Source organism: Elgaria multicarinata, chromosome 6, assembly GCF_023053635.1.
Source record: "Elgaria multicarinata webbii isolate HBS135686 ecotype San Diego chromosome 6, rElgMul1.1.pri, whole genome shotgun sequence".
NCBI lineage: Eukaryota > Metazoa > Chordata > Lepidosauria > Squamata > Anguidae > Elgaria > Elgaria multicarinata.
In genome coordinates, this window is record NC_086176.1 from 98,516,905 (window position 1) to 98,540,535 (window position 23,631).

At 42.1% G+C, this 23,631-nt stretch overlaps 1 protein-coding gene across 1 annotated transcript in view; it reads left to right on the top strand.

The window, feature by feature from the left end:
• Nucleotides 1-22,826, top strand: part of FYB1 (FYN binding protein 1) — a 60,773-nt gene extending 37,947 nt beyond the window's left edge. The window contains exons 11-19 of the mRNA XM_063128131.1: nt 2,933-3,005; nt 4,500-4,637; nt 5,710-5,738; nt 7,510-7,579; nt 8,087-8,195; nt 12,425-12,587; nt 18,565-18,598; nt 20,025-20,056; nt 20,182-22,826. Of these exons, the coding sequence (XP_062984201.1) occupies nt 2,933-3,005; nt 4,500-4,637; nt 5,710-5,738; nt 7,510-7,579; nt 8,087-8,195; nt 12,425-12,587; nt 18,565-18,598; nt 20,025-20,056; nt 20,182-20,201 (668 nt within the window). The 3' untranslated portion in view covers nt 20,202-22,826. The remainder of the gene's footprint in view (nt 1-2,932; nt 3,006-4,499; nt 4,638-5,709; nt 5,739-7,509; nt 7,580-8,086; nt 8,196-12,424; nt 12,588-18,564; nt 18,599-20,024; nt 20,057-20,181) is intronic.
• The last annotated feature ends 805 nt before the right edge of the window (nt 22,827-23,631 follow it).

The following is a 23,631-nucleotide window of genomic DNA, read 5'->3' on the forward strand; positions in this document are numbered from 1 at the left end:
CCTCAGATCTGGTGATAACAACTGAACAGGAGAGTTATGTTATCATTTGATCAGGTTTTCCCCCAAACTTTTGCTGTTCTTTTTGTTTCCCCCTCCATTTTCACATAGCATGACTAATATACTTCACCTGTATATTCATGCCCACTTATACCGACTTTGCAGCCATGGGCCTGAGGTTGTCGAACAACTCCCCTCAGGAATTGTTCCTCTTAGCTTTCATTCCAGAAAAGCTATAAAAACCTGCCTTTTTGTTTCCTTCCTGGGATGGCTTTTCCGAATGGCTTGTTATTCACGGTGTTTAAATTCTGTTCTTATTGATGCTATGTGATTATAGCTTTTCTTTTCTTTCTAGTTCAATGTTCTAAGTCACTTTGTTTGCACACATGGTGGAAAAGTGGGATATAAGTATTAGCAATAAACAATTGTATTAGGTTGGAGTGGCATTTCTAGTCAAGTTCTAAGGTCATATACAGGGCTGTAGATACAGGGGCCTTTGGAGGCCTGGCCGTCTGGGGGATATTGCAGGCTCTCTTCCTGAATGTGTTTAGCATTTTTACATAGCATGACTCATATTTCACCTGTATATTCATGCCCACTTATACCTACTTTGGAGTTATAGCCTTGAGGTGCATTTTAGGGCACAATTCTATGCATGTTTAGACAAAAAAAAAAGTCCTTCAACTCCCAGCATGCTGGCTGGGGCATATTGGGAGTTGTAGGACCTTTTTCTGTCTAAACATGCATAGGATTGCGCCCTTATTTCTGGAGATATAAGGTAAAGTGTGTAGGCTTTTCCTTCTCTAATACCTAATTGCTCCTTAAGGATTGCAATTTAGGTTGCAAACCTATATCCACTTAACTGGGAGTAAGCCCCATGAGGGTGACCATTTATGTGTGTCCAAAAAAGAGAAGAAATACATCACATGCACCCCAGAAAAAGGGCACAGGTTTGTATAATATTTGCATATGCTATTTTTTGTGCATATACCTACAATACTTGCTATAATTTAAATAGAAATACAATACAGTGGGGAAGACTGTGTCCAATCTACCTGTGTGTGTGTTCAATCTGCCCAGCTGTTCATTGCTGTTGGGTACCTTCAAGGCAGCTGCTCAGCTGTCATTATTATTATTATTATTATTATTATTATCATCATAATCATCATCATCTTTAAACCTAATTTGGACCAGACAGCCTTTCAAATAGAGGACTGTCTTCTGTAAAGTAGGACACATGGCTACCTTACGTAGGGACTCTCTTTTGAGTAGACCTGTATAGGAATACACTATATGTAGTCTGTTTTTATGGTTTTAAATTTTGAAAATTGGTTTTTAAATGTTCAATATTTTTAATCTTTGTAAACTGCCCAGAGAGCTTCAGCTATGGGGCGGTATATAAATGTAATAGATAACAACAACAACAACAACTTTAAATAACTTCTGCAAACTGGGCTGTGAATCCGTTCTCCGTTTCAGTCAGAACTAACCAGAATGCTAAAGGAGCTCTCCAAGGCTCTGAATCCTAGTTCAGTACCTTGGATAGCTCCTTTAGAATTCTGGCAGTTCTGACTGAAACCCAGAATGGGTTCACAGCCTCACTGAAACTGGAGCCAGCAGCCTACACTGCCTTGGGGTTCTCCAGAGCATGCTTATGGCTCCCTCTTGAGCATGGATGCCTCACCTCAGGCCCCTGCTCTAGTTGAACTGTCCTCTCCCCACCCCAGGGACATTATTACCATCTGCCTTATGGGAAGGTCCCCAGAAAAGAGAGTTAGGCAGGCAGGTGACAATCACCTCAGGCCTCTGCTCTGACTGGACTGGCCTTGCCTTGCCTTGCCTTTCCCCACAGGGCTTTCTACCATCTGATTGGACAAATGCCTGGAGGAGAAGGCTATCAATGGCTACTATTCCTGAAGGTTACGTGCTACCTCCAGTATCAGAGGCAGTAAGCCTGTATACAACGGTTGATGGGGAACATGGGAGGGAAGGTGCCACAGGCAGCTGGTTGGCCACTGTGTAAACAGAGTGCTGGGCTAGATGAACCCTTGGTCTGATCCAGCATGGCTCTTTTTATGTTCTTATCAATTGCCTTTTGAGACAGATCCTTATGAGTTGAAATTTTTAATATTGTTTTATACTGGTTTTTATTCATGTATTGTTGTTTTACTTGTAAGGCATCTTGGTAAGTTTTATTGATTGATTGATTTTTTATTACATTTCTATACCGCTCCATAGCTGAAGCTCTCTGGGTGGTTCACAAAAATTAAAACCTCAAGGTACAGCATAAAATTAAAACCTCAATACAGAATTTCATCTTGAAAGGTGGTATATAATAATTCTAATCTTTAAAAATAGATAGCTTACCTGTATTTATATGTTGGCTGTTCTGCAGTTTCTGACATGGTTCATACAATGCAGAAAGTTCACTGTGGGTTGTTTAACCCATGCTGGGTGTGTGCACCTGCCATTACGAATATGCAACCCCAAATGGGTTTGTGGAGTGTTGTCCAAACCAAACCACCCTCAGTTATTTGGGGTTTAAACAACCCTTCCATAACCCTTGGTTTGTAGTAGGGTTATGTGGGGGTTGTTTAACCCTTGAATATCCTTGGGTAGCCAGGTTCGAATGACACAACCCAACCCCACTGGGCATTGCATATCCATAAACCGCCCAGAGAGCTTTGGCTATGGGGCGGTATATAAATGTAATAAATGATAGTAATAATTATTATAATGATAATAATGGCAGCTGCACATACCTGGCAAGTGCTGTGGATCATCATGGGTTAACCAACCCCCAGTGAGCCCAGCATGGTGTATCTTGTGAACCGGCTCATTCCTTGCTCCCTCACTGCAAATTTCTGGCTACAGGAATAATTTATTTTATAGAAGCTAAGCCCTGGTTTTCTCCCTTTTTTCTCCCAATTTAAAGTAGGATTCCCACCTCCTCCTCCAGCTGATGACATTTATGATGGAGTTGAGGATGATGACGATATTCCAACAAGGTAAGTATGAAAAGCCAATAACATAACAAAAGCAACTTCAGAATTCTACCCATCTTGAGTGAACTTGGTGGTGGGGTGGGGGGAAGTTAAGGTAGCTGTTAATTGAGCGGGGGGGGTGAATTTTAAAAGGCTGTGACAATAATAGTTGTACATGTGCTTGATTTGATCATAGAATTCATTTCTTTGGTTGCATTTTTTGTTTAAATAAATTCTTATTGCAGCCAATGGCTATGCTGGCTAGAGAGGATGGGAATTGTAATCCAAACACATCTGGAAGGCACAAGGTTGAGGAAGACAGTCTTACTGTTTTCAGCTGCTTTACATCTGTTTGCACTTTGGGGCTGCATTCAGGTGTTATATTTTACAGCTTCTCTTTTATTGAAAGCAGAAATCAAGAAGTCAGAATCTCAGGTTGGCTTTCAGCTCATTAGCACAGCATGGACAGATGTTTGTGTGGCACAAAAGCAGCTACAGATCTGAGTCTCTAATTAAGATTATCCATACATTATGTATTCTTCCCTCATAGATATTCACGTTGATGCCAATTTAACCAACTACATGAACAGCATAGTGTCTGTAGGATCTGTGTATTTAGTAGCCATTGGCCCTTTCTGTAACTCTGGCTTTAAAATTATCATTTCCTTTTTAACTGCATTTCTTGAAAATAATTTAGACCATATCCCAGGTGAAGTTCAGCATGACTGGGATTTCAGCTGCACTTCAATGAGGAGTGAACAGCAATTAAAAAGTGCTTATCTTTCACTGGATAACAGTCTAAGCTGCAATCCTATGTACACTTACTTGCAAGTAAGTCCTACTGAACTCAGTCCTATGAACATTTCCTTGGGAGTAAGTCTCATTGAATTCAGTGGTACTTACTTCTGATTATACAAGTTGAGGATTGTGCTGCAAATTGTTTTTTAAGGAATGCAGTACAACTACAAGAATACTTTTTAAACCAGGGTCACTTTCCTTTGCCACTTAGAACTGTTTTACACATTACACAGTGACAAATCCCAGTTGCTACCAAGAGCACACTCAGGAGCGAGCCACATGCATTTTTCACAAGTATCTCTGTATATCTTCCAAATCTGCATGTGTTGCTTTCACACATTGCATTTTTAGTTGCACTACATTTATACTTCACTTAGCAAACCCAATTCTGGCTATATATACTGTTGTTATACAAGGGTTACCCACAGCAAACACATAAGGTATGAATGTCAAACACAAAAACCCATGTACAAATGTCTGGGGATGTATCATGTCCACCCTTCACAGATTTTGTGGCAGGAAAAACCAGTCTACCCACTGCAGTTGGGCTTTCAGTGTTATGTGCGGAGCTGTCTTGATGTGTATTCCTGAGGACTTATGGCTCTGAGGAATGTGAGGACTTTTTTTTTAACTACTGCGTGTTAAATGCACTAGGCAAAAGTCCTTTCAAACGTTTTGCATTTCATTCTTCAATGTGATAATTGCATGCATACTCCAAAGGTCTATGTCGCAGGGTGAAGATAGGACTGACTCCTGGCCCCGAGGGCTTTTGAAGATTTTAAAGGGAAAAGATTACCAAAAGAAAAGTGTACGAGAGACAACTAAAGACAATGTGACAGAAGATAATGGAGGTTCCCCGTAAGAGACTGCTGTGAAAAAAAACAAAAAAAAAACACTTCACTAAAACTAATAGCTAATATTCTTGTTGATCATGTGCTACTAACAACTTCTCACAGCAGTCTAACCAGCCACATATCAAACCATAGATCAGATAACCCAAGCTATGGAAACATCACTCACCTCTGAACTTTGGGCCATGTTCTAGCCTTGACTACCTCTTGGCTTATGTCATACTTCTGTATCAGTTGAGGCACCATGAGGGAAGACAAGATGTTTGCCTCAAATTGCATTATGGGTGCCATTGGAATTGGAAGCAGACAGATCTGACCATTGGAGCACAATCCCCTGGTCACACTAAACGAGTTATCATATCGTCTGAACCCAGGAAAATGCCCTGGGTTCAGACAATATGCTAACCCACGGTTCAATAAGCAGCCCACACTCAACCACGTTTCACCTTTGACTTCCTTTCACTCTGTCCATAGGGCATCCTGTATTTGAAAACAGGTTCGTTACCCCCTGCAGGGTATGTGGATTCTCAGCTTTTTGCTCCTCAACCTGTGGCCTAGATTCAAGCTGGAGTACACATAACATGGATGACCTGTTTTATATAATAAACAATAATAATACATATATCTTTGGAAGTATTGAAAACCAAGGTACTTCATACTAGAAGAGTTTAGAGAGAAATAAGTCCTACAACTCCCAGTATTCCTCAGCCATCATAGCTGGCTAGGGAATGTTGGGATTCGTAGAACCTATTTCTGTGAAAACATGCATAGGATTGTGCCTTTATAAACCGCAATGTGAAACAAGGACCCAGGGAATTAGGTGATGGCAAATGGCAAAGCAACCTTACTGCAGTTAAGCTGGATTGGGAGGTTGTCTAAGAACACTATGTGCACTGCCCAGAGCTCACGTCAGAAAGCAGGCCTAATGGGAGCAAAGCAATCACGCCAACAAGTGACTAACAGATAAGAAATCCTGCTGCCATAATGATGTGCTTAGCCATATCGTGTGATTGTTTGTAGCCTGAAAGAAGAAATGATGGTGATTAATGAAGGTTGTTTGTTTGTTTCATTTCGAGCAGAACTTCTTCCACAAGGCAAACAGGGAAGGGTACGTAGTAATATCAAAGTGTTCATCTATTTTTAGATTGTGACTGAGCTCCTCTAACCAGGGTGGGCTGCCCCCTCCTGCCCCCAAGTCACTGAATTGTGGACCCCATGTAAATGCAAATTCAAAATCCCTGGGGCTTCTGGGAGAAGAATTATATATTAAAATGTGGTGTGCGCTCCTAGAAATTGCTGCCCCCTCCTGCCCCTGTGTCATCACTGCTGAATTGTGGGCCCCGTTTTAATACTCCCAGAAATTGGCCCCCAATTCCTCTGAAGTTTCCTATCCCAACAAACAACACCTTAGAGAAGCTGGAGAAACCCACAATGGTTTCAAATGAGTTTGGATTTCTATGAATCTGACCTCTGGTTTCCACAGCAGCCCCACTGTTTCTGTGTTGCACAGTTCCGTAGACCTTTTTTTTTTTTTACTTGGGGGTGGGCTTTGCGCGAATGCGCACTAGCACAAGTGCAAATTATCATGAATGCACGTTAGCACAGGTGGAATGAAATTCTCTACATCGCTTAGAAATCCTGACTCCATCGATGAGTGGACAGCAGAATGAACGATGCCAGAAAATTCACAAAATGGACAGAACAGATTTAACAAAATCCATACACTGAAGTTTTCTTCTGTATGGGACCGCTATCCCTTCTCCTTCTTGTCCTCCTCCCTCCTGCTCTTGTCTGGTTATCAGAAAATTCTGTTTGCCCTCCTAGCTGCTGATTAGCATCAGAGGGAAACTTCCATTAGCACCCATGGGAGCTTCCCACATGAGCCAATGAGCAGCTTGTGGGGGAATGGTATTCCTTGGGGCTGCACCATTAGAGGGAAAGGATAACCCAGCCATCCAGCCATGGCCAGGATCCTGGTTGTCCAAGCCTGCTGGTTCCAGTTATAAAAAGAAAGATCAGGGCTGGACCTTATCGTTAGGCAGAATGAGGCAGATTCCTCAGGCAGAAGATGCTGGTGGGAAGAGGGTCTCCCAGGCATTCTTCTTGTGCTGCCTTAGCTGTTCCCTTCTGTTGGAGGACAGAGCTGTGTGTGCCATGTGGCTTGCCCTGCACCCTTTCAGCTAATCTCCTGCCTCCTAGTATGGTGGAGGATGCTGTCCCATCGCCAGTGTTGAAGTAAGATTCAACTGCCAGGCCAGTCAGCTTCTGTGTATGGAATTGTGGAGAGGGCACCGTCTTGTCCACAGCTTCAAGCAGCCAAATATCTTGGGTCAGCCCCAAACACAACTCCAAGGGAAGTGATTAGCGTTGAGTCTAGTTCTGCCCAGAGACGGTCAGGAGGGAGGCTTTTGAAAGTGTGCATTGACCGGCTTAATTTTAACATTCAAAGGCAGAAAATGGCAGCAAATAGCAACATGACTGCGTAATATTCAACAAATTCTTCAAATTCATTTCCCAGCCTCCTCTTGTTTTAGGCTTTGACATGATGAGCTTATCAACATCTACTAATGCCCCTTGGCAGACACACAGGCCACGATTCAACCCAGAGTTATACACACACCATAAGCCAATGGTGGTCCTGAATTCAGACAGTTAAGGCTTAGTTGATGGAGGCAGCAAGTGAACCTGGGATGATTTTTAATAGACGCTTGCCTCTTTAGATTCCGAAGCCATTAATATTAGAAAAATCATATAACATACTGGTTTATCATTGTCATGGCATGCCATAATAAGAGAAACCGCTGCTACAAAACATTACCAGATACACAATGGATGGTTATATATTTATTCTTGATGCTTAAGAACACTTTCTGTTTTAGATTCTGGAGACAGTGATGTCTACGATGATGTGGAAACAACTGACTTCCCTCCACCACCAAAAGAACTTAGGTGAGGGAACTTAGATAAAAAGGATTCTTTGGGGTTGTGGGTGGGGAGCTGGTTGAATTGCTGTAAAGTACACCTGTCCTTTAGCCAGGCTTTAGTTGACAAAGGCACAAATAATGTTTTAGGGGTGTTGGATACTGCAGTAGAACAGCTTTTTCTGGGTTGTGTGGATTCTGCAGGCTTGCTGAACAGTTTTTTTTTTAATTTTGGGGTGGATTTGCAGCACATTAGTACTAATGTGCACATGCACTAAGGGACATTAGCACTAATTCGCGCAAGTGCTAATGCACTTTAATTTGCACATTCGGAAATTGAACGAGATTCATGTACATCCCTAAAAAAAATTGGATTCCATCGAGGAGCAGACAGTGGAACGAAAGACGGAATGGATTTAACAGAATTTGTACATTCCTATAATGTTTCAGAACTGCCTGCAAAGTTATCAAGTCTACATACTGATGATCTTGGGGTGTTTTTGTTTGTTTGTTTCTTTGAAATTTGTTACTTTAGTTCAAGAACAAAGTCCCTGAGCTTTGTGAAAGCCAAATCTGATGACCGTGATTCACAGAAACTTAAGAAGTTGGAAAAAGAAGAGAGAGATTTCCGGAAAAAGTTTAAAGTAAGTGTTTGTTTGTGAGCTGCCTTTTGGTTGATAGACCCTTCAGGTAGCTAACACAAAACAGGGCACTGAAACCATTCTAAATACTAAAACAGCATAAAATGCCAACCCGGACATCTAATTTTTCACAAATCACATAATCAGCCTTAAGAATATAAGAAGAACCATGCTAGAGCAGGCCAAGGGTCCATCTAGTTCAGCATCCTGTTCACACAGTGGCCAACCAGATGCCCATGGGAAGCCGACAAGCAGGACACGAGTGCAACAGCACCCTCCCATCCACACTCCGCAGCAACTGATGTACATAGGCGTATCGGCTCGATACTATGGACAAGGCTTTCAAGAGGAGGCCCAGCTCCATCCAATGCAGACACAACTTCCATCCCCGAATCAGCAGAACCCTTAACCAACAGCAGAACTTCCAATCATATCTGGATTACACAGGTGTTGCACATGGCTTCCAGCTTCCCCCAAACAGATTACTCATTTCTTCATGATGACTCCAAACCAGCAGCCTTTGAGTTTTGTAATATGCAAACCGCTGAACTCCTTCCCTAAATACTGGAGTAAGTTGTGCAGAGCAATCTGAAACATGTTTACATGGAACAGGGGCGCACAACCTTTTGGCTCCGAGAGCCTCATTCAATGTCAGTTGTGGGCAGAGGGGCCAGGTATATGTGTGTGTGTACACATGCACAGACCTTCTGCACCTGCACACGCACACACACACTTCTCTACCTACACACACAGTTTTCACACACACTTAGAAGATCTTCTCTTCTGCTGCTCCCAGACTGTGGAATGGCCTGCCAGAGGAGACTCGTCAACTTAACAGTCTACTAGCATTCAAGAAAGCTCTAAATACTGATCTCTTCCAGCAGGCCTATCCAGTGGAATTTTAAGGTGTTTTTGAAATGTCTTTAGGGTGTTTTTTAGGATGTTTTTAACAATGTATATTATGTTTTAATTGAGTATTATGTATTTTATCATTTATTGTTGTTCCCCGCCTCGATCAGAATGGAGAGGCGGGTAAGACATAAATTTATTATTATTATTATTATTATTATTATTATTATTATTATTATTATTATCACCATCATCCCTCTGAGGTTAATGGGACTAGCTAGAGGGCAAGTTGTTTTGACATTGGTGGGATTTCTAAGCAGACTTACTTTTGAGCATGCAGTTATGCTTAACAATCTACTTACTTGGAAAAATATCCCACTGAAATAAATAGGACTTAAGATTAGACTTCTGAGGTCAGGTTGCTGTCATCAAAGCCTACTAGTATGTGTCCGATTGAACTCAGTGAAATTTATTTCCTAGTGGCCACATCTAGGATTAGACTGTTGATTTAAAACGTTGCATGATGTAAACTGACTACAAAGCTTTCTTTTTTTAAAAAAAAAAAAAAAAACTGTCTCAGAGAATAAACATTTATCTTTATTTCCCCTGGGGAAAAATATGTGAAAGTGGAACATTTCCCTATTCTAAATACTGAAAATCAAGCTCATGTTGTGACTACAAGGGGATGTTCTTTGGCTGTCTCAGGAGAGTTTGAGGGCTTGATCCAGAGGAAGTGCAAATCCAATGATTAAGATAGCCTACATTATTTATGTAGCACTTTTCGGTCAGCAAAACAGTGTGCAGTTCTTGAAAGTACTGTGTGCCTTCCCTGTGTGCCTGCCCACTTGCACCTGCCCACCCACTGGGTGACCACAGGTGGGCTCAAAACGGGATGTATGTGCTTCATTTTATGCCCACATGTAGTCACCCAGTTAATCAACCACACACAGAAGAACAGACGCATCTCCAAAATGCAAAACCACATTTCTCTCCTCCAACACTCATTTCACAGAAAGCAAACTGCTGAGACTGGGAGACGTTGCACCCAGAAGCGTTCTTAGAAGTAAGGATGCTTCTGGAAATGGGTGCTTCCCTTTGCAGTGAGCTCGCCTCCCACATAATTTGTATAATTAAACCAAAAATAAATTTAAAAAAAATCCGGAGGGGACAGGGAGCCTGTTGGGTGCCAAGAGAGGTGTCAACTGACACATTGGTGTCCACACTGGAGCTCCTGGCTCTCAGCTCTCTAGTCTAAGCCACAAGGCTTTTCCCTGGCTCCTCTCTGCCTAGCCCATCATTGCCTGGAGATCCAAGATTTTTGGAATTAAGCAGCAACAACTCGCAACCCAAGGAACAAGCAAACATAAGACTTTTGTTTTAAGGTCTTTCATTCCACGGTCTACCTGGAACATCAAACAGGCTAAGAATATAAGAAGATCAGGCCAAGGGTCCATCTAGTCCAGCGCTTTGTTCACATAGTGGCCAACTAGTAGTCAACTAGGGACCCACAAGCAGGATACGGTGCAACAGCACCCTCCCGCCGTGTTCCCCAGCAACTGGTGTACTTAGGCTTATTGTCTGAGATACTGGAAGTAGCACATAGCCATCAGGACTAGTAGCCACTGATAGCCTTCTCCAGGAATTTATCCAACTCTCTTTCAAAGCCATCCAAATTGGTGGCCATCACTACATTGTGTGGTAGTGAATGCCATAGTTTAACTATGCACTGTGTGAAGAAATACATCCTTTTATCTGTTATGAATCTCCCACCAATCAGTTTCATGAGATGACCCCAGGTTCTAGTATTATGGGAGAGGAAGAAAAATGTCTCCCTATCCACATTCTCCGTTGTTGTTTATTCGTTCAGTCGCTTCCGACTCTTCGTGACTTCATGGACCAGCCCACGCCAGAGCTTTCTGTCGGCTGTCGCCACCCCTAGCTCCCCCAAGGTCGAGTCTGTCACCTCCAGAATATCATCCATCCATCTTGCCCTTGGTCGGCCCCTCTTCCTTTTGCCTTCCACTTTCCCTAGCATCAGCCTCTTCTCCAGGGTATCCTGTCTTCTCATTATGTGGCCAAAGTACTTCAGTTTTGCCTTTAATACCATTCCCTCAAGTGAGCAGTCTGGCTTTATTTCCTGGAGTATGGACTGGTTTGATCTTCTTGCAGTCCAAGGCACTCTCAGAATTTTCCTCCAACACCACAGTTCAAAAGTATCTATCTTCCTTCGCTCAGCTTTCCTTATGGTCCAGCTCTCGCAGCCATAGGTTACTACGGGGAATACCATTGCTTTAACTATGCGGACCTTTGTTGTCAGTGTGGTGTCTCTGCTCTTAACTATTTTATCAAGATTTGTCATTGCTCTCCTCCCAAGAAGTAAACGTCTTCTGATTTCCTGGCTGCAGTCAGCGTCTGCAGTAATCTTTGCGCCCAGAAATACAAAGTCTGTCACTGCCTCCACGTTTTCTCCCTCTATTTGCCAGTTATCAATCAAGCTGGTTGCCATAATCTTGGTTTTTTTGAGGTTTAACTGCAACCCAGCTTTTGCACTTTCTTCCTTCACCTTTGTCATAAGTCTCCTCAGCTCCTCCTCGCTTTCAGCCATCAAAGTGGTGTCATCTGCATATCTGAGATTGTTAATGTTTCTTCCTGCAATTTTAACTCCAGCCTTGGATTCGTCAAGCCCAGCACGTCGCATGATGTGTTCTGCATACAAGTTGAATAGGTAAGGTGAGAGTATACAACCCTGCCATACTCTTTTCCCAATCTTAAACCAGTCCGTTGTTCCGTGGTCTGTTCTTACCGTTGCTACTTGTTCGTTATACGGATTCTTCAGGAGGCAGACAAGATGACTTGGTATCCCCATGCCACCAAGAACTTGCCACAGTTTGTTATGATCCACACAGTCAAAGGCTTTAGAATAGTCAATAAAACAGAAATAGATGTTTTTCTGGAACTCCCTGGCTTTCTCCATTATCTAGCGGATATTGGTAACTTGGTCTCTAGTTCCTCTGCCTTTTCTAAACCCAGCTTGTACATCTGGCAATTCTCACTCCATGAATTGCTGGAGTCTACCTTGCAGGATCTTGAGCATTACCTTGCTGGCATGTGAAATAAGTGCCACTGTCCGATAGTTTGAACATTCTCCACACCATGCATAATTCTGAACAACTCTATCAGGTCTCCCCTTAGCCTCCTTTTTTCCAAGCCAAACAATCCCGTCTGTTGTAACCTTCCCTCAAAGGTATTGATAGTACCTTAAGTGTAGGGTATCTTGAAATGTTTGTAAGAAGGAAGGGAAAAAACGTGAAGTGGTGATTTTAATTTTATCTGGTGTATAATTTTTGTGTGTGCGCCATCAATCGTTGCTTTGTGTTTCACAGTATGAAGGCGATATTCGAGTTCTGTTTACTACAACCATAGCTCGAGCGCCATCTCCAAAGAAAAGAGGCGCCAAAGACTTGCAAGTGAAGCCAGGAGAATCTGTTGAGGTTATTAAAAATGTGGATGATACTAAAGTCTTGTGTAGAAATGAAGAAGGAAAATGTAAGTACAAAAATACACCTTCAGGCCTCTCCCTTGCTCTGTGGTCCATGGATAACAAGATGTTGACAGGTTCTTTGTGCATCCGAGATCAGTGGGAGCCAGACTGGCATTACTAATGATGGCCCAGATCACATCCAGATCAATCATAGAACATATTCTGACCAACTGCTTCAGGTCCCTAATGTTTCTATAATTTTATGTATCCTTGCTAGGGTCCATATTCTATTGTTGATTTTGTATCCGGGACATACCTTTTAAAGCAGGGTTTAGGAACTCACTGAGGAGTGAATGAAAACACGACTTGTTAAAAGTAAAACCACAAAATGCTTTTCAGTGTACTTTAGTGCTATGTATTTAACTCAGATCCACTTGGAACAAAGCCATGGATTCTTAAGTGAGATGTGAATAGTTTCAGAGGCTGCATAAGTAACAGCAGAATAGAGAATTAGAAGATGATGCTACAGACATGATAGTTGAGGGGGAAAGCAAAAGGAACAGATATAAGCTTTCTATAATTGGAGTGAGTGTTCTGTTATGCAGTTTTGGGCCACAAAATTGGAAAATTATTGGAATGCAGAGGTTGTGATAATTGTGTTAACGATAATAGCTACATTGCTGCCTTGATCATATCCAGGATTGAACAAGCAGTAAAGACAGATCAACAACATCTATGCATGTATAAAAGCCAGTTTCCAACATTCTGGCTCATTCTAGCATGACCAAGACATGGACATAAGAATAAGACTGTGCATATTACATAAGAACATAAGAAGACCCATGCTGGATCAGACCAAGGGTCCATTTGATACTGGAGGTAGTACATAACCATCAGGGCTAGTAGCCACTGATAGCCTTCTCCTCCAGGAATTTATCTAACCCGCTTTTAAAGCCATCCAAATTGGTGGCCATCACCATATCTTGTGGTAGTGAATTCCATAGTTTAATTATGCACTGTGTGAAGAAGTCCTTCCTTTTATCTGTCCTGTAACTCCCACCAATCAGCTTCATAGGACGACCCCGAGTTCTAGTATTATGAGATATGGAGAAAAATGTCACCCGTTCCACGCTCTCCTCACCATGCATAATTTTGTACACCTCCATCATATCTCCCCCCTTCTTTCCATGCTAAACAATCCTCCCCTTCCCTCACTGGGGAGATGCTCCAGCCCCTTGATCATTTTACTTGCCCTTTTCTGCATGTTAAAGGAGCAGGGCTACCGATAAAGGTTTATGTTTGATTTTGAATGAACATGAGCACTAGAGGCAAGGAACAGCCTCCAGTCTTCCTGAGTTCACCTGCCATTCTTTGCAGTGGAGAAAATAAAGTGTTGATCTTCAACGCCACTTCTGCAGCGAAGGAAAACTCTGCAGATTATCCTTGTCAGTTGTGGTCCGTCTCCATGGACAGGGACCCACAGTAGGATGAAATTCATATTTCATTTCTCCAGGGCCCCTGAAATATATGCACCCTACGTGCAGACACATCCCCCTCACTGAAGTGCTAGACATGCTGCTAGGTAGGTCATTTTTTCTATAGATACCAGCTGTCAATATTGTAGGGGAATGTTGCACCCTGACCGATGTGGGTGAATTAATTCTATCTTAATTGCTCTAGTTAAGAGAGCTTTCTTCAGTCTGATGCGTTCTAGAGGTTTTGGACTACAACTCCTATCATCCCTGACTATTGGCAATGCTGGCTGAGACCGGTGGGAGTTGTGGTGCAAAGCATTCTGGAGAGCACCAGGTTGGTGGAAGGCTGAATTAAAAGGCCACTGGACGGCCCTTGCTATTGACTGCCTTTATTCAACATCTGTGCTGAGTGGAGGGTGATTTTAGCCTGGTTTTCCGAAGTGCCCCCCCCCCCCCCCCCAGTCCTGCATTTGTAAGCCTGTTTGTTATCTGTCTCTGTCCCCTGTAGGGGTTTGGGTTTTGGAATGATAGGAATGTTGAGCGGGGCTTGTGACCTTTCACTTGATTTGTCTACAAAGCTCCAGGAGTAGGCAGTTTTCCCTGGGCTGCCGCCGCTTCTGCCTTTAGCTTTCGGCTACAAGCCTTTAAGTCACAGAAGTCTTTTCCCAGGGAGAGATGCTGACCCTCTCCCCACCTTACGAGCTGCTTTGGGAAATCTTTACCAGTGTGAAACTTGTGAGGAAGCTGGATGGATAAGGAGGACAGTCTTCTATTTGAAAGGCTCTCAGAGGACAGTCCTCTATTTGAAGGTGTCCTCTATTTCAGCCTAAAAGACCATAACCACAAGATTTGTTATCCATCCACACTTAGCACCTGGACAGCAGACTGAAGAGGCAGGCACACAGATCACCTCTTCACAGCCTCCCAAAGTATTGCATTTCTATTTAAAGTATAATAATTACTTCTGAATTTGCATTTATACAAATGTATCAAGTAGCCTATGCAAATGTTGGCACATCACTGTCCTCTGTTAACCTCTCTTTTGGCAATGCATAAGGAGCCACCCTACTTTCTCCTTTCACACAACACGCTAAACAATAATGGTTTGTGTTTTCTGGAACAATCCATGATGGGTTAGCGTGTTGTCTGTGGGATGTTTCCTCTACCCAAGAGTGAGTTATTTCCCCCAAATAAGCCACCCTGAGAACCCACAGTCTGCAGTAAGGGTTATTTTACTAGGGTGGGTTAGTGTGTTGTCTGACACACAGCGTGAGTTTTGGAGATTGCCTACAGAGCTGGTTAGCAACAGCGGCCGAAAATGCTGCTGCCGCTCTTCTCTTCTCAAGAGATCTCTATTTCTGCTGCAAAGGAAGCTGGGATACCTGCCTGGCTGAGAGGACTACAGGAGGAGCAAAGGAGTGAAATAAACTAGCTTGTTTGCCTGATTGTCTGACAGCAGCACAGTAGGTTGTTTGCATAACCACCTATTTATTTATTTAAAACATTTCTTGGCCACCCTTCAGGGCAGAGGCCCTCACAAGGCAGCTTACAACAATAAAATATATAAAATGCTATGGGTTAGTGTGATGTGTGAACCCAACTATTTTGACCTGGTTTACATGATCGCAGAGTGGTTAATAACCCACAGTAGCTTGTTAATCACCCTGAGTTTGCATGCTGGCCGGATTTACATAATTACCCTCACCATCACAGCTTGTGACATCTGAACCCAGTGAAGGTGGGCGATTGGGGTTGTTAACAAACCACCCAAAACCCAACCACCTGGGTTCGGATGCCCCAATAAGCTGTCCTGGCGAGGGTAATTATGTAAATCCAGCCAGTGTGCAGCTGACATGCACCAGGTGGTTAATAAGCCACCATGACTATCATGTAAAGCCATAATGACTGTCATGTTTACATGATAGCCACCTGCTATCATGTAAACTGGCCCAGTATCTTCCTGGACAAGGTTTCTTCCAATCCAGGTCATTGGGATGGTCAAAGGGGCAAATTACTCAATATATGCACACAAAATTTGAAACCTCAAATGACACATGTTTCAGTGGGTTTAGCTCCACCTTCTCCAATGTGGTGCCCTCCACTACACCCCCCATCATCCCCAGACAACATGGCAGCCACACTGGCTGGAAAAGGTGGGTGTTGTAGTCCACTACATATGAAGTGTGCCAGGTTGGAGAAAGTTAGTTTAGCTTTTGGTGTTTGAACAATATTGCAATAACTGCTTCGCTTCCCTTCTCAAAAACTAACACAAAAACTAAAAACATGGGTTGTCTTTAAGGAAATTGTGTACTACCCCTCGAGAAGAGTTCACTCTAAACAATACTCTGTGTGTGTGTGTGTGTCTGTATGAGAGAGAGAGCTTAATACTGAAAATCAATAATTTTCTCTAAAAGGCTTGCTAATGGCAAAGATTATCATTATGCGAGACAGGAAAGGGGATTAGAATACACTAGATATGAGCTCATTTCCCCAAGGGAGTTGTAGTAAAGTTGTGGTATTGTCCCTCTTTTAAGGGGAAGTCTTCCCTGTCTTGAAATGAATGACAGGAACTCAGGTTTCAAAGGCCACCGAGGGAGCTGTATTATCAGGTTCAGAATGTTTGCCTTGCAGTTTTTAAATGCAACTGCACGGAAGGAAAGTGCTATTCATTACTCTTGTTTTTTTCAGATGGAAAACTGAGTCACAAAGGCTGTAACACATAAGCCAAGTGTAGTCCTTTTAAAAGTCAGTTTGCATGTTTTGGAGAAAATTGAGTTTGGGGTCAATGGAAACACTGAAGTGTATGAGAGAGCAACTGACAAGTATCAGGTTCAAGCCCTAATATAGTGAGATGATAAAATTGACAAGTGGGATTTTAACACATACAGAGGTGATATTTATTTATTTATTGCATTTGTATACCGCCCAATAGCCGAAGCTCTCTGTACTGATATTGATCTGTACTGCTGAAGAAAGTTAATGGCGGACCAGCGAATGGGCGCAATTGCACACTTGCAAGCAACAGAAAAAATAAAATTGGGGGGGGGGGACCCAAACAAACCCATTCGCATATTTCCAAAGCACCGGGAGGGGAGGGGGAAGGTTGCGAATGGAAGCACTGCCGTGAAAAGGGGTAGCAGTCAGAGAGGGGTGGGAAGCTAGAAACGTTTCCCTCCATGGCGCCAAGGATACAAGAGGTGTTGTGACACAAAGTCAACATTCAGGGAGCAGGCTGGAGGACTAAGGGGGACTAACTGACTCTGGCCTATTTTCAGGGTGGCTTATCATGAAGTGCAAATCAGCCTCTAATGTTTGTATCTGCTGACATCCTCTCTCACACAATGGGCTGGATCTAGATTTCATCATGCTTAGGGTATACCCATTTAAATAAATGGGACTTAAGCTAGTAATAAGTAATGTGCCTTTGATTACAATGCATCTATTCTAAGCATGACTGAGACTGGGTCTGCGCACTCAAACAATGCACGTTTAACAAGCCAGGAGTAGTTTGTGAACAGGTGAGAACAGGTGAGCACCCTGGCTCCTGCCTGCACCCACTTTGCTAAAGAACTGAGGAACACCCTGTTCCTGGGTTGTTGTTGTGATGTGTGAACCTGGAACTCTGGGTTCTTTAGGGTTAAACAACCCAGTTTTAACACATGGTTAACCCTAAGAAACCCAGAGTGCTGGGTTCATGTTATCACAATAACCCAGGAATGAGCCATTGTGGATTACATTTGAGTAAAAGCAGAAGTGATGAGCACACAGGAGGCAGCTCACTTGCTGCCATGTAGCCCACCCATTCCTGGGTTAAACAACCCAGAAATTGGCATGATGTGCGAACTGGGTAAAGGCATGGATCCAACCCACGTTTTTTAATTCTATTTATTGATTTTTCTATCTTCACAAAGTGGAACACAGAGATAGCAGCAGCAGCAGCAAATGATTTTAAGCACTAAATGCAGACTGGAATAAATGAGTCGTCTGTTTTTTTTGTTGTTTTTTTAATGCAGTAGCGATATGTATCTCTCTGGGGAGGGAGTTTCGAAGGTGTGGTGCCACCACCGAGAAAGTCCTATTCCTTAGTGTTGGCCAATGTAATGGTGCTTGCTGGAGGCCCAGAGAATAGGGTCTAGAAGATTAATCATAATGCTTAGGCAAGCTGTTCATATGCAGAGCTGTGAGAGAGTTACATAAGTCATCAAGTGATGCGCATAAAATATCAGAAACAATCCATTTCCTGATTTCTAGACATTACATGTAGAAATAAAATTCTGAATCCATGAAGGTGAGGTATTAACTGATTTTTATTCCACAAATGAACAGTTTATATATCCTATTAGCATCTAAGATCTTCCATCAAGCTACTGTTGGTTATTAACCAGTCACTTTCAGTTCCAGCTAAATTCCAACACATCTCGTAGGGTCAGGATGAAATCCAAGGATAACACATGACATTTTTATGTTATAATTTTCTTCTCCTGGTCTCAAGGTTTTCACATAACTGAGAAGAGAGATGTCAGCTTAACACTGAAAATAATTATGTACATATAATTTAATTTTACAGATGGCTATGTTCGAAGAAGTTGCATAGTTGACGAGTAAGTGCAATGTATTCATCTTGAAACTTACTATGAGACAGAATTGTCAAAGAGTAATGAAAACAATAGTTGTGGTTGTTTTTCTTAAGTGTTAGAGAAAATGAATACTTTTGTGTACAAATGCTGATAAATAACTGCTTTATTTAAATACACAGAAACAAATGCATTTTTCAAAGTCTAAAGCCAAGTGTTTTTCCTGATGTCTTTTAATAAGGACACTTTCATATTTTATTGACATATTATATCGGGAAATATCCACTGAGAAATTTACATCATTGAAATGAATGGCAACTGTGCAAGTTTTATTTCATTTCTATCCTGCCTTTCCTCCAAGGAACTCAAGGCAGCATGAATGGTTCCTCCTACCCTCCATTCTATGTTCACATAAAAGTAGGTTATACCAGGAGATAGTGTCCCTGTTTCCCTGGAATGGTAGCAAATTATGGACTATTTATTTATTACATTTCTAAACTGCCTAATGGCCTAATCTCTCTGGGTGGTTCACAACAATTAATTAACCCACAATTTGATGTGGTGCATGCCCAGTGTGCTGAGCACATTGTTAGCTGCAACCTACAACTGAATGGAGGTTAACTTTGAGGTTTTTAACCCAAAATTAACTCGTAGTGTCTGGGTTCTCACATTACAAAGTAATCAGAGGTTGCATAATCAGAATGAAGGTGGCACGTTACCCTGGCAAATTGTGGGTTAATTAATTAACCCGTGGTTTGCCATCATTACATGCAAACCAGGCCAGTGACTGGCCCACAGTTACCAGTGAGCTTCATGGCTGATCAGGGATTTTAACCCGGGCTTTTCTGGTCCTAGTCTGACACTGACCATGGCACCATATTCTTGCCCTTCTTTCAGTCATTTCAACATGGTGTGCCTAGGAGAATATCTCATTAGCTGTTGCCCAGTGTCTTCTTTCCCAGATGTTTAATCTTCAGAAACATCCCTTCAAATATTTAAATTGTTTCTAAACAAAATAATTCCCTTTTTGATGTGTGCTGAATTATAGTGGGATTTAATTCCAAGTAAACATCTATAGGGGTGTGCTTAATTTCATTTTACCAAATTTGAAAGCTTAGTGCTTTTGAAGAGCCGTAATTCAGTGGTAGACCACATGCTATGCATGCAGAAGAGGGGGACAATTTTGGGAAACAAGCAGCTGAAGGAGAAATGTTTAAATTTTCTTTTGTGGGGCACAGTGATTGATCCAGACCATTTGCACTTACTCAAAAGTAAGTAACACATTGAGGGGGCAGCACACTACATGATTAATGTAATATTTGACTCTTGGTCAGTGTAATTAGAAAATACTGAGCTAGATAGATTCAGTATAAGGCAATTTCCTATGCTCTCAAATATATATGAAATAATTAAATGATTTTGATTTTTTCCCTTCTTTCTCTTAAATTGACAGAGATGATGAAATCTATGATGATATTGCTGATGGTACGTTGCACATGTCAAAGAAAATTCTAATAATTTGGGAACAAGTCAATTTTCTTTTTCTTTTTATTCACAAAGCTAGGTAGTTTTTAGACAAAACTGACATTTTCATTTTTCCCCTCCCGCAGGCTGCATATATGACGATTAGCTCCAGACCTCTTCTCAGCGTGAGCTTCTGGATCTCCAACTGGTTGATATAAGCATGAAATGTATTACTTGTACTGGTTGCTGTACAGGCACAAAAATATTTGGTTAAGCTATTCCACCAGTTCCTGGACTATGAAGTAGATCTCACAATAGAAGCTGCTGCTGGGAAACTCCAACTTTATTTGACTGGCACCACTTCCTCCTCGGTATGATGCAGAAGACTGTTAAATCATTGGAGCAAACATCCACTTCTATTTTTGCCACTTTTTTGTTTTGTTCCACAAAAGCATACTCTCTTTAATATTTCAAAGATGAAATCAGGGACACTCTGGTGTACTTGTAACACCCCTGTTCCCATGCCAAGGATCGCTACCTGAAGTGCCCAGGGCCCATTACAGATTTTCTTTCCCTGTGGTACATTGTGTTCATTTACTCTTCAGTTAGTTCTGCACTCGTTTCACAGCATCATCAGATGAGCATTTTGTGGCACACATGCGACCGGCCACTCGCTGATCTTCGCGGGACATTTTGACGATGCTGCAATCCTCCCATGCGTTTCCCGCTCCTTCTGTCGTTTTTCTCGCTTCAAAATACCACCTGAAAAAGCCGATTCTTCTGGCTTTAATGCTAATTGGCACTATTTCCTGCTGTGTGCAGGAGGTGTTGTGGCATAAAAACACCCCCTGAATGCTTGCTTCCTCTTCCTTCCCCATGTGAAGAAAGAGGAAGCTGTTCATCCCTATTATGGGACAGAAGCAGGAGGCAAAGTAATGGTAGGAAAATGTGATTTCTGCCCCCACCCCCGATGATGACGTCAGAATGAAGAAGGTGCATCAGCAAACTGACCACAACAGATTTATTTGTAAAAAGAATGTTAACGATGTGTCATCTCACGAAGGGTCTGGTGGTATGTATCACCCAACAGCGTCAGTTCAAAAACACATTCAACACATTCCCACCTTGGGAATGTTTTATACAAAGGCAGATTAATGCTTTTTTACACTAAGAAAAATAAATCAACTTTTACTAGAGAGGTCATGGGCCTGGCTTTGTGGAATGAAGCAACCTGTTCGCATTTTCCTTCCGCGTGCATTTTGCATGCAGGCGCATTAGATGCATGCATGTTAATATTTATGTTGCACACACACAAACCAGTTTGCCTGCTCAGTCCTCAGAAATTTAATGTTTAGAGATAGGGATTGAAACTTGAAGAATTCTACAGCACGTGAGTTTAAACTAATAACAATTTTAAAAGGCATCCCCAGTACATCTCCCCAAACAGGAAAATGGAGACAAAGGGAAGACAGATAGCAGAGAACAGGGACTGGACCTGATAACAGATAAAGTGGCAATTTATCCCCGCATAGCTCCACTCCCTCTTTTCCTTTGATTTGCCTCTCTTTCCTAGGTAAGAAAAATAGTGAACACTTTTAGGAGATCCATTAGCTTTTTTAAAACTTCAGATCCACTTGGGGGAGAATTGTAACAATTTTGCCTTAGTCTACTGCAGCAAAAACAATGAAGAGTCTTATGGCCCCGTAAAGACTAAGTGTGTCATCAGAAGAGCTTTTCATCACATGCTCATTACTGCCTATTCACGGTTTTTACGCATCCTTTTCATGACGTCTGTCTCCCGCTCCTGGTCTTTTCCCCGCAACAAAATAGACCCTGGTAAATCCAATGTAATTTTTTAAAAGCGAAACTTTTAAAAAGTTTGCATGTATAGTTCCTCTCCATAGGAATACACATATGGAAGCCTCTAGCTGGGTTGTGCTACCCTCACAAATAATAATAATAATAATAATAATAATAATAATAATAATAATAATTTTAAAAAATTAGTTCTTACCTGGCTCTCCATTTTGATCGAAGCGAGGAACAACAGTAAGTATAAAATACATAAAATACTGATTAAAAACATAGTATACATTATTAAAACATCTTTTTAAAAAATCCTAAAAGCATCCTAAAATTCCACTGGATAGGCCTGCCAGAAGAGATCAGTCTTTATAGCTTTCTTAAATGCTAAAAGACTGTTAAGTTGACGAATCTCCTCCAGCAGGCCATTCCACAGTCTGGGAGCAGCAGAAGCGAAGGTCCTCTGGGTAATACCTGTCAGCCCAGTTTTGGTTGGCTGAAGGAAATTCTTCCCAGAGGATCTGAGTGTGTAGGGTGGATTGTATGGAAGAAGGAGATCCCACAGGTAGCCTGGACCCAAACCATATAGGGCTTTAAAGGTGATAACCAACACTTTATACTTCACCCGGAAAGTAATTGGCAGCCAGTGAAGAGATTTTAAAACTGGTGTAATGTGGTCCTCCCTAGGTGTACCATTGACCAGCCTGGGATAGTTTTGGTAAAGATGTAGTAGCCATTGCTTGTGTTTTTAATTGAACAATAATGAATGTAATTTAAGTATTTGTTTTTCTAATTATGTTTTCTTTTGTGCTGCATACTGAGATTCTAGCATGGAACTGTTGACTTAACATAGCAACATGCTGTTATAATTATCTAAGAAACCTGTGTGTGTTTTTGGTGTGTGTGTGTTATTAATTGTATGCTATTCTGTAGATTTTTGTTCTTTTTATGATTTGGAAAACATTAAAGCATTTCTGGGTTTTCTAAACTGCAGACTATTAAAACTGTATCTCTTCACTCGCCAACATTCTACAAACGAGAAGGATCTTGGAATTGTTGTAGATCACAAGCTGAATATGACCCAACAGTGCGATATGGCTGCAAGAAAGGCCAATGCTATTTTGGGCTGCATTAATAGAAGTATAGCTTCCAAATCACGTGAGGTACTGGTTCCTCTCTATTCAGCCCTGGGTAGGCCTCATCTAGAGTATTGCATCCAGTTCTGGGCTCCACAATTCAAGAAGGACGCAGACAAGCTGGAGCGTGTTCAGAGGAGGGCAACCAGGATGATCAGGGGTCTGGAAACAAAGCCCTATGAAGAGAGACTGAAAGAACTGGGCATGTTTAGCCTGGAGAAGAGAAGATTGAGGGGAGACATGATAGCACTCTTCAAATACTTAAAAGGTTGTCACACAGAGGAGGGTCAGGATCTCTTCTCGATCCTCCCAGAGTGCAGGACACGGAATAACGGGCTCAAGTTAAAGGAAGCCAGATTCCAGCTGGACATCAGGAAAAACTTCCTGACTGTTAGAGCAGTATGGCAATGGAACCAGTTACTTAGGGAGGTCATGGGCTCTCCCACACTAGAGGCCTTCAAGAGGCAGCTGGACAACCATATGTCAGGGATGCTTTAGGGTGGATTCCTGCATTGAGCAGGAGGTTGGACTCGATGGCCTTGTAGGCCCCTTCCAACTCTGCTATTCTATGATTCTATGTTAACCAGTAGACAGGCATCATAGCCACTGCTTTTAGAATGCGTGCTAAAGCCTGCTTGAAAAGGGCTGGGGAAAGTA